The sequence below is a fragment of the Phoenix dactylifera genome, unplaced genomic scaffold (assembly GCF_009389715.1).
Source record: "Phoenix dactylifera cultivar Barhee BC4 unplaced genomic scaffold, palm_55x_up_171113_PBpolish2nd_filt_p 000046F, whole genome shotgun sequence".
Lineage (NCBI taxonomy): Eukaryota > Viridiplantae > Streptophyta > Magnoliopsida > Arecales > Arecaceae > Phoenix > Phoenix dactylifera.
Genome location: NW_024067669.1, coordinates 576,470 through 588,689, shown reverse-complemented (window position 1 = coordinate 588,689; position 12,220 = coordinate 576,470). Strand labels below are relative to the sequence as shown.

General features: G+C 39.9%; 1 protein-coding gene across 1 annotated transcript; it reads right to left on the bottom strand.

The window, feature by feature from the left end:
• Positions 1 to 126: 126 nt before the first annotated feature.
• On the bottom strand, positions 127 to 10,414 carry LOC103710148 (SKP1-interacting partner 15-like). The gene is made up of 2 exons (XM_017843524.3): positions 9,054 to 10,414; positions 127 to 639 (listed from the first exon to the last, which is right to left on the bottom strand). Exon 1 carries the CDS (start codon positions 10,312 to 10,314, stop codon positions 9,070 to 9,072), a length of 1,245 nt encoding a protein of 414 aa, XP_017699013.2. The 5' UTR covers positions 10,315 to 10,414; the 3' UTR covers positions 127 to 639; positions 9,054 to 9,069.
• Positions 10,415 to 12,220: the final 1,806 nt, after the last annotated feature.

The following is a 12,220-nucleotide window of genomic DNA, read 5'->3' as shown; positions in this document are numbered from 1 at the left end:
GATATTAATGCAGGACAAGTACTCTGCCTATTGCCCAAGCCTGAACAAATATGAACAGATTGGCATGCCCTGCAAACAGGCACACCAACTACAGACAATGGAATTTGGTTAGGCAAGCACGAAATCTAGGCGTGCAAATTCCCATCACCTGTCATTTATTCTTTCAACAATTGAACTTGGCCCACTGGCCTAATGATTTAACTAGTTGCTTGAATCTAACATGACAAACTTCTTTTCATCAAGCAACTGGGTTTACCAGACCAAACAGTCTTTTCCCTGAGATCTGAGCAAATGCTTCAAGTTTACTGAACCATTCAAGAAAAGAATATAAACACAGATTTATCGGTGTCTCAAATCATTATATTAACTTATACGATATGACCGTTTATCTCCACTCTCATCAGTCTCAAGAAATTATCAAGCAGAACATCAATAAGTTTCATGCGAGCTGAAGCTATAAGAAGGCAAAAGAACTGCAACATCACCTCTTGCAATGGCTCGCCTGTGATGCAATTGCTGCTTTGTCCATCTCAGATTTTTCATCTGCATTTTCCGACTTCCTCATGTTTGTTTCAATACAAATAAGCAACATTGCTAGAGAGGGCTTCCATGGAGCCAGAGTCGGGTTGGTGCAATACCCTATTCACACAGAGCAGAACTTTAATCAAGAGGTTGGGGCTTGGGGGCAGGGAGAGAGAGAGAGATGGAGACAGATATATCTGAAAAGTACAAATACAATTCACTCAACTAAAATCTCACAACCATTTCCTAAAATTTAAATATCGTGGTCAAACAAATCTCTGCCATCTAATATACCACAGATAAAAATTCAGAATAGTTTGTCGCGACTTTGAGCAAGTCCTGAAACATCATCTAAAATGGATACAAATTATATGGCAAATAACAAAGGATACTATTTTACCAAAAAAAAACAATACTAAGATGCCATGATAGAAACACAAGGCTTCCCCTGACGGTATGATAGCTGACTGCTCTCCTACTTCTTGCAGTTTCCATGGCAATCAAAATTTTACTTATCACAAAAAAATGAAAAAAAAAGCAGCTGAATATTTCTGGACCATTTGTTAATAGTGTAGCATGTTGATTTGCATGGTAAGAATCTTAAGTTTCTTTATGCTAAATGATTCTGTTGAAATATAACTTTATGAGTAGTATTCTGTGAGAGATTTTGCCATGCAGAAAATTACGTAAAAGGAGCACCAAGATAGTTTTCCTGATAGATGGATGGCATCAGCAGTTGGTTTGCTGGTCGGATGAGATACATTAACGACTGCTTTAACTTGATGTAACTCCACAAACTATCTTATACTTTGTTGAGCTGCAACTCAGCAGTAGCATCTTGATCACAGTAAAATATGGTAACAAACAGACAAGAGCAGCAGTTGTAGGAATTACCCCAATGCCCTCCAGAGGCCGGTAACCATGATCTTAAATTATTATCAGCAAGCAAGAAAACTGAGATATTTTGAACATTTTGTTATCTCGTCAGGTTCTATGAAGCAAGTTAATATCTTTCACCATGAAATCCTTATAATAGTCAGAATATCAGAATAGTGTATTGATTGCATCAAAAGTATGTATCAATACTCATACAAATACTAGTGCGTCTGTGTGTGTATGTCTCCCATGTTCTTTGGTTTTCACTGTTGCTACAAAATGTTTACAAAGAGGAATTTTCAAAGAAAAATGAACAATTTTATTATGCTACAAACTGTAATACTCACATGATCCCATCTAATCTACCCCAGATTATTATTGTTGAACATCTAGCCTTAATTTTTTGACAGAAACAATGCATTAGAACCAAGAAAGGAATTGGAAAAAGAAAAAACAAAAACAACTAATTGATTTGGAAAAAGTAACCAAGTTATTTAAAATAATGAAATACAAGAAAATAGGAAGTTAAGGAACAAATGAAATGATAGTGAGGTAAAGTTGCCAGCAGTCCCCAGCATGCTCCAAAAAACATGTATACCGTAGAGGGGATTGGAGGCTTTGAATATTGAATTAGGACATTACTGGCAGACTTTTGTTTGTGAAGCTTCACTAAAAACTACAGAAGCATATACTGAGGAGAGCTTTTGATATATTTTGCTGCTTCTCTTTTAGTGAAAGATGATGACAGGGTGGAGTGGTAGTGGTTCATGTTCAAGAACCTACCACCTGGTTAACTTAGGAGGAGATTCAAAGGTAGACACAGGTAGAAAACTAATTGGTGATAGAACTTCCTCCATGTCATAGCTAAAAGCAGAACCATGTGTTGGTAGTATTGTGGCTCAAGCCAATGGACGGATCTGTATTGTTATATGTTTCTAAAGGCAGTTGCGGTATGCAGATGGCTGGGGAACTACCTTGGATGGAAGGTGGGGCTGATTAATTATATATACATATATGTATGCATGTATGTATGTATATCTATACAAATTTAACTAGGAAATCAACGTCAAAAACCAATTATAAATCAAAGGAAACAAAGATAAAAACTAAGGGAACATTAAGGTTGGCTTCGGTAAAACACATATGATATGCATGTTGGGCCCCTCATTTCCCTCTCCTTGCCCTCTGCCCCCCCTGAAGTGAAAAAAGAAAACATTGAATCCACCCCATAAACGGCACACCCACATCCCAACTCTCTAAATTAATGAAGAGTTTTAGTCATCATAAAACACTAAAGTACAACTCACCAAATAAAACACTAATTGCAACACTCTAATCTCACAAAACATTCCTATTTTTCCAACTATTTCCTTAACAGCAGACAATCCCAAAGATCAAAGTCAGGATGCACCATGCCTCTCATCCACTCCTAAAGACACAATGCAGGCACTAAACTTGATTACCGCCTATCTTTAGATACACACACACACACACACACACACACACACACACACACACACACACACAAAAGAATGCAACTCTTTGAAGGAATATGCCATATTAACTTAACTTACTTTCCTTTTAAAAAAAATATATAACTACATCCTATCAAAATCAAAAGTCTCCTGTCTATAACAAGTGGCACAATCCAACCCTAACTTTGGTACCATTGCTCAGTCAAACATCTTTAGTTACAACCCATAACTCTCCTCATTTCCCAGATTCGAATGGATCAGCCACTGTACTCTGAAAGCATCAAACTTGCTTGCCGTTGCTGGAGTTCACAGGTATCTTTCTTTACAGTCCATAGCTCCTCTTTTTTCCTTCTTTCTAATAATAAATCCTTGAAAATTATATCTTTAATATGTAATTGTGGATTTTTTAAGATATATGATGTAGTCCTCATGTCATTACCATTCACATGCCAGTGAATAACAAAACTAATATATCTATACTTGAAATTTATGTTAGTCAGTAGAATTTTCCTTAAAATTATTTCTTTGTTACTATATTTAATTTAAGATGAAATGAATTTGGGGAAACATTAAAACTTGGCCCCCTCTATATAGAAATCCTGGCTTCACCACTATATCATTATACATGTATATAAATACCTATCTTAGTATAGCAATGTTAACTTACAGTTTACAATAGTCTCCAACAAACGACACAATAATATTAAATGACCATATAAAAGAAAATCATGCTCACAGTTTTAAATGAATTCATGTCTGAGGTAGCCCTCAATAGGAAGGTTGGTGAATGAGGATATATGAAGCCAAACCCGAGTAGATAGGGCAAGGCTGGATAGTTGTGGTTTCTGTAAACTCATGTAACAACCAGCTCGATGAGATGATGATGAATTAATACAGAATCAGCAATAAACAACTAATCAAAAATTAATGAAGCATGCCAAGTTGTAACCCAAGTGTCTGGGAACCACTGAGAAATGAAGTTACATCTGTGCCTCAAACATGCTTAATACCTCGACCCATCTATGCAGTCCAAACTTGACCCCCTTGGGCTTCCTAGGCTAAGCTTAGCTGCTTAGACACCATGTATAAGGTTGCTTATGTGCTTGGGCCTTAAGCAAGGCAGCTAAAGGACTGCTTAAGCCTAAATGACAGACTACGCAGTCCAGTGACCTTTATGGAAATAGTGATATCATTGTGTCATATTTGAAAAGGCAGAATCCTCAGTTCTGATACTAGGGTTACATAGTTAAGGATATTATGTAAATCAACCTCCTAGCTACTGCCTCTTTTTCATAGAAGAAAATCACAAGTACCAATCAGCATAGAAATAAAATAAACTTGTAAACAAAAAGTAACAATTATTCTCAATATCACATCTTTTTTTCTTTTGGTTTGCATGCACACAGGAGAGGGATTGCTAGAATGCAGTGCACTAAAGGCTGCAGATCATCAACATCTGCATATATTTAGTCAAGCTTTTTCCATTTGCTGCAAACTTATCAGTTTTTCTATTTCATTTTCAGTTTTAGCAAGTCTAGAGAATGTAAATTGAGATTAAAAGATCTCAAAGTCGTCCTAAGGGTCATAAGGAACGATGATCAGTTACGAGTTTCGATATATTTGTCTTATTTATGGTCTTTCTTTTGAAAGTCGAATCCTAGCTCTCCAACTTGAGAAAAATAAGTGTTTATCATTTTAATTGGTTCAATTGTTTACAGTATTTTAAAAGTTTAAGATTCTGATATAGACCATGTACCAATTGCAATTTGCAACCCCACCACCTCTCTCTGTGCCCGTGTTCCTCTGTCTTAATTCCTTCACACCTGCCCCACCTCCTAGCTAGGTAAGCACCAAACCATTTAGCTCCTCATCCTCTCTCTCTCTCTCTCTCTCTCACTCTCTCTCACTCTCACACACAAACACATATCCAGCAGACCATCCTTGCCTTCTCCATGATCTCCAATGACCCCTTCTACTCCCTGATCTCCAACAGGATTTGGTAGCCAAGCTGCTGCCATAGCCAGAGGAGAAAGGACAGGGCGAGGGAGTTGCAAAGAAAGGCAAAGGGATAGAGTGCACCTTAATTTGTTAAATTTTTCGGCGTTTAATACAGCATTGATCCCCCAAGCGCAAGACCATGCCAAAGCCCAGCGACCAATGATCTCTTCTCTTTCCATCTCTATTTCTAAGCTCCACTGGGTGCCCTTTCCAGAAAGACATGGAGAAAGAATGGTGGTGAAGGAAGAGGGTTCATAGAAGTGGTTAGAAATTAGAATATGTATGTGCAGTGACATATTATGGTCAACACAAATGCTCTATTTTTTTATGAAGTGACATTTAAACCAGTATATCTGTTGAGTACCTGTAGCCACTAATACATGGATGATAACTAGCCAGAAAATTAATGTATACAGTCTGCACAGGATATATTTGCATATATGCAAGGGCAAATATGTATTGGATCAACGCCCTGTGTTAAAAGCCCACATCAGCCTATTCACTTAAATGCTGGAGACCTTATTGGACCAATCACTAAGAAGGTAAAAAGAGGAAAGGGGCAGGTCCAATAGACACCGCACTCCTCTTGGACATTCGCAAGGTTCCATCCCCCCCCCCCCCCCCCCCAACCCCTCAAGCTTCATAAGTCACCTGTAACCAGCTTTAAGCATTACAAAAATAGGTAGTCTAGTTTATAAAAAAAATTATATTTTCCTATTATGAGCTGAAAAGGCAGTTTTTTGATGATTGGAAAAAAAGATTGGGCTTCTTCACGAACAACCACAAAAGATAGGGCTTCTCCACAAACAGCCACCCAGTGCCCAATCTTTCCTTATTTTCTCCACAAAAGATAGGGCTTCTTCACAAACAGCCACCCAGTGCCCGATCTTTCCTTCTTTTCTCTCTATTCCTCTTCTTACTTTTTCCTGACTTTTCTTTTACTACATCCCTCTCTTTCTTTACTTCCCCTCTTATTATTTATTTAACTATCTGTTTATTTGTTTATTTCCTTGCTGATTGCACAATTTCTTTTGTTTCTTTTGCAAACACTACCACTATAATTCCTATCTATCTGGATGTATGGTTCCCGCTTTTATTGCTTGATTGCACTTGTCATGAGTTTAACCACGATTTTCTATAGAAACCTCTGCTTGATCTTTGAATTCAAGCACCTGTTATGCATCTAGTTGCTGTCTTACAAAATCCAACCTTAACTTATCTATTTGCAAAATCCCTTTTTTGCTCCAATTTCTAGACGGCACCCAGAAATACCTTAAGAAACCTGACATTTTCATCGAATGGACCTTGGTATCCATATTTGCACAGCACTAACCTAGAGCAGCAGCAGAATGTAACCCCCTGGAGTAATTCCATAGTTATTGATAATTCATTTATGGCTATTAGCTTATGGATTCTTCTAAAAACAAAATCAATTCAGAAATTCTAATAGTGCAAGATCAAATAGATAAATTTAAAATATCAGGTAGTAGATCATGAGGCTCTTATTTTGAGTAAAAGATAGTGTACAACAAACTTAAGAGGTCATAAGACTTGACCATATAAGATCCTTTCTTTTTAAATTCGAAACACATGCACATAGAACATCAAACATACAGATATAGCAGAAATGTCAGTACCTGCATTTTAATTACACATCTAAGTCCTCCCAAACCAATTCAAAAATGTGACACAATAACACACCAATTAATAACAGTCAAAGATTTGGTAGGTCATATTAATATCGGATGGTTTTCTAAATGAGATAGATCAAAGAAAATTGGACACAAATATTTTAATTGTAATTTCCACAATACAACAACCTCAGTCCATCTAAAGTCGTTTATATTATGTGATGGCAACCTATGGCTCATTGACTCTTCCACTGCAATTTCAAGCACTTCAACACATTGTTGAATGCTCTTTTAATTCATCCAAAGTACAGATATTGGACATCCATTCATTTTTTATCACAATTATAGTTATTTTGCTTTCTTCATCATCTCTGTAACATGCACCTCAAGACACAAAGAACCAAACAACATCATTATGGTCACTCCTAGTCTTGCTATCACTAGAAAACCTCCTACCTTGGTCACCACATCATCTTCATCATGATAATCTGCCACCACAAAATTACTCTAAACTTTTTCTCACTCTATTCATCTCCTTCGTTGTCTTTGTTTTCCCTCAGCTATGCAATCATCCCCCCCCCCTCCTCTCTCAGAAACTTGGAAGTAAAGTTCTCACAGGGAAAAGCAAAACACTGTGCCAATAAGAAACTTCATAAAACAGAATGTCCCCATCTTAACATATATATTTGCACCACAAATATTAGTCATATATATAATTTGTATCCTACAAATAAAGTAAGATCTACTTCTCTACTTCATATTTGAGGTTCTTTTTTTCTTTTTTTAACAAATGAATGGCAATCAAACATTAAATCACCACATTTTTGGGCCAAGTTCAAAGCAAATGTTGCCAACCCAAATGGCTGGGATAAGACTTGATGATTATGGTTAGGGTGGGTTTGTAAACAAGATAATTGAAGCTAAAAATGATATGTATACTGCTTTATAAATTAGAAGCAGCCACCCTTGATTATTTGTCAATAAATGAGGGAGATTCTTGGAGAATACTAAGGTCATGTCATTATACATTGTTCTATGTTGCCATTCACAATGATCTCAACAAGGGATCTTAATGTCAATACATATATTTTAACATTGCCAAACACCATCAGCATTTCTACTCAACATATGGAATGTATAAACTTTATTGTCATAATAAAAATACAAAAATTTTATCCATTATAAAACCGAAGACCACAATGCAAAGGCTTGATCAATTAAATCATTAGTGGCTTTACACAAATAGATCCACTTGTATCTTGGCAAAATTCCATATTTGGAAAACCTTGTGCTTGTTGGCCAAGTCTAGATATCTCACTAGCCTTAATTAACAATATAACTTTTGCTCATATCCATTATGTTACGAATGAAGTGGCAAATTTTTCATGTCTCACTGAAGCTTTTTGTACCCTTCTTCATGTAAATTATTTCCCATTTTTATGGGTTGTTCGGTTGATAAGTTTTATGTATGTATATAAAAAATCAAAGAGAATGAGTTTTACAAAAAAGCTATTTGGTTGTTATCCACGAAATATGTTTTGACAAGTCAGAATTGAGTTTTATGAAAACAGGTTTTTTTCCTGTTTTATTACAGATAATCATATTTTATGGATATATGTTTTAGTAAAACTCACTGGCAATCAAACAATCCCTTAATTTTAGCAATCTAAGAGCTTCACTTCCTATTAAAGGCCATTGTATATTAGTTTCCTAAATGTGAAGGTTTGTTAGTTCAAGATTGCATACATTCAATTGCCATAAACTTTTGTCAGTTCGTGAGAAACAAATTAACAGGATAGGATAATCTATTTTTTATATTCTTGGGTCTTAAACTTTTTTATACACTACCTACTAAAAATAAGTGGTAACCTATGACATCTTCCCTTTGTACATAGGGGAATTATTTCCATTCTTGAAATCTTAGTTGCCAAAAATAAGAGCAGATATCAGACTACGTGCAAGAGTGGGGAAGCAAATACATTAAAAACACTTAATGTAAGGAAGTACTTAGTTGCATGTGCAATGTCAAGCTTCCAAGGAGTTTCTGGATCGGTTAAGACATCCTAGGTAGATTTTCCTGCCACTAAGCTCAAAAATAAGTCTGAGCAACTGTAGAAAACTTTAGAGAACTTTCCATTTTCATTTAGATTTATGCATTTAGATGATTTGAATAACTTTTTAATTAGGAGATTACTCAAATAGCTGCATGGCTTAATGGCATACGAAAGAGAATTTTTAACCTTGGAATAGGTAGGATAAAAAGACACTACATTCATATATATGAATATCTACCGGATACATTTAATAAAGAGGTAAGATGTTCAACATACTATGTTAATCCAACTAAAATTGCAAGAACTGATTGCGTCGGACAAACAAATATGAAACATGTTCTGCAAACTTCATTCCCCAGTCTATGTTTGTTTTGCAGAACGATAAGATATACAAAAGCATCCCAAGTTTGATATATAATGACCAATACAGCATTGAGATCAAACAAAAGCCTGAACTTGGATTAAAATCTAGGGGGAATCAGTAAAGAACAACGAACCAGTTTCATGATCGGTTCAGGGCATGGCAGTGAACCCAGCATGGAACACGAATCCTCTGTACACCCCTTCATTGTACCCTGGAACACCATCCACCCACCTCCACCCACCGATGGCCTCTTCCTCCCACATTGCCAGTTTTCCCCTCACCCTCTTCCACGAGAACCAGACCCTCCCGTCCCCTCCGAACACCTTCACCTTGTTATTCCCCCCAGCAGCCGCCGCCGTCGCAGCCACCGGCCCCGGCCCCACGCCGCCGCCGCCAAAGCACCGGTACATCTCCGGCGGCATCCTGCCGGCCTCATCCCACTCCAGCGTCGCCAGATCCAGCCTCAAGATCAGGACCGTCGAGCACGGCGCGTCGATCGCGAACGACGACCGCAGCCCTCCGATCATCAGGATCCGGCCGCTCCCCGCCCCGGGGAGCAGCCGGGGCCGCTTCAGGATGTCGAACACGTCCCCCCACTCGTGCCGCTCGATCGGGGCCCACCCGCGGGGCCCGCCGAGGTCGCGAAGCCCGCAGGAGAAGAGCTTCCATTGGCTCCGCCACGGCGTTCCGACGTCGCAGAGGGTGTACACGGCGCCGCCCATCAGAATCGGGCTCCGGGGCTTCGACGGGAGGTTGAGGGAGAACTTGAGCCACCGGTCCTCCCCAGGAAAGTAGGCAAGGGCGGCGAGCTCTGTGAGGACGAGGGCGGCGCCGCCGGGGCCGGCGAGGACTGTGCCGTGGCGCGACCACGCGGAGCCGAGCGGGGGAAGGACGCGGTAGGACCGGGCGAGCGGGTTGCAGAGGACGAGGGACCTAGGGTTCTTGGTGTCGCCGGCGGTGGAGGGGGCGGGAGAGGTGTCGGCCCAGAGGTAGAGGAGGGAGGGGGAGGCCGTGACGGGGGAGGAGGAGGGGAAAGGAAGGAAAGAGAGGGGGAGGCGGAGCCAGCGGCCGAAGGCGGGGTCGAAGGCGTGGAGAGAGGGGACGTGTGAGGCGGCGCGGGGGTGGCGTAGGGCGAGGAGGCGAAGCGGCGGTAGGGCGGCGAGGAAGGGAGGGCATGAGAGGGCGTCGCGGAAGAGGCGGCAGACGGGGCGGCAGGCGAGAGCCTGGCGGAGGGGGAGGCGGCCGAGGACGTTGTGGAGGGCGTCCGGCGGGAGGAGCAGGATGGGGGGGCTCGCCGACGGAGAACCCGACTCCTCCTCCTCCTCCTCCTCCTCAGCCTCCGCCGCCGCCGGTGGCGGGGCGTCAGACACGCGGAGCACGTGATCAAGGGGCATCGTCGCCCGGCGAAGTCTCCGCGTCTCCTTTGGCCTTTGCTGCTGCTGCTGCGTCTGGTGGGAAGAAAGGTTAGAAAAGTGGTAGGTGAGGTGGGTTCAAGGGGCACTCGACCCGGTCTGTATTTACGGATTTTTATCTGATGGCTAGAGAGAAGGGGTTGAAGTGTGGTTATCGTGAGGTGAGATTCTGAAAAAAATAAATAATAATAATAATAATAATAATATGCTTTGCAAAGTGACCCGGGTGCGGGTGTGGGTGCGTTCAGGGGCGTCTTGCTTGTGGGTGGAAAAGAATGTAGTTGGTTTGTTTGCTTAAAAACATCGCCACCCGGTTTGTCTGCCAGCTGACTTTCTCGGCCTTTTGGCGGAGATCAAGCAGGACCCGGTCAGGAGTAATGCGTGTGCCATCCTTCAAGGAAGATGCTAGCTCTCTTCTCTCTTTTTTTTATTTTATTTTTTAATAAGACGGATAGACTATATAACTTTAGTATGAATTCATCCATGAAAGCCAGGAAACAAAATATGACCGAAAAAAAAAGAAGGATAGGTAGTCTCATATCTGTCCCACAGATAATCTTCAGAGTGTTGGGCTATATAAAAACTAAAAAGTGACCCAGTCAACTGTCATATTTGTCTCCTGGTACACATAATTGACTCGGAAGGCAATGCAACCCATCGCCTACATGCGGATGTCCTGCAATAATAGATGCTCCCCGCCCGCTCTAGATAGATTCTAAATCTACCCAACCATCGTCGCCGAGTCATCTTCAAGGTGAATACAGTCTACTCTTAAAATACTCCTAGCATTAGGGCTAAAAATGAGTTTGGGCCGAAAGAGCTCAAACCTGGTTTGAGCTTAAATGTAGAGTCCATTTGTTTTTCGGACCGGACTCGAATATGTCACTAGCCCTGCCCAAGCCCAAGCTCGAACAAGCTCCGAAATAGAGCCTTAATTTAGGCCCAAATTAAATTATTTTTGTATATTGTTATTTAGAGAACATAATAAAAAAGTAAAGGACAAATTAAAATAGGCTTATCTGAAAATAATGTATCATGTATCATTTACTTGTATTAAAGGAGAGAGTTTAATTTTTAACTATCTCATTTTCTTATGAAGCAATATTATGAAATATTAAACTTCAATCAGATTCAGGCTGGGATTATTCAAAAATTTTTAGGCCTAAGCCCAAAGAACAAAATCGTGCCGGGTTTAGGTAGGGGCATGGCGTAGACCAAGTTCAGGTAAGGGCTTAGCTCGGTCCGACCCACTTCCAGCCCTTCCTAGCATAGATAATGCCCTCCTAAGTTGCCCAGCATCAAGAACCGAGACATTATAGATGCACCGACCGATTGCCGCCACTAGTTCGGAGTTAGGATCTTTGATGATATATCTGACATGTTTTCTTGAATGAGTTGCATGTTTGATGACATACATTTATGTATATATATTTATATAAATTTATTTAACCTATGTTGGACAATCAGTATGAGGTTATATGATTTGTCTATATTTTGATACCGCTTATAACTAAGAGAATTTACCTTATTTATATTGATGTAAGTGTGAAGAATTCTTATTGGGTTATAAAACTCGTATCATCTCTTCTCTTTTTCTTTCAGAGTTGCAAGATGCATAATCTCGATTAAGTTGGGCATGGAGTTCAAACGATGGAGTGATTAGCTAGTTAGTTTACTTTCTGATACCAATAAACATTTAAAAATTTCATAATTCAATAAGTTTGATCATTTACTTATGGTGGATTTATTTAGTTGATTATTTGGCTATTGTCTATCGATTTTTTAATACTTTAATATTGATCCTTATATCATGGAGATCTTTTCCTGCACAAGTTACAGCTGACCAAATGCTGGAAATCGAGTCACAGAGCTAGTTACTTGATGATCC

Coding starts and splice junctions, on each gene's coding strand:
- LOC103710148 (XM_017843524.3), bottom strand. CDS start 10,314: ATGCCCCTTGATCACGTGCTCCGCGTGTCTGACGCCCCGCCACCGGCG.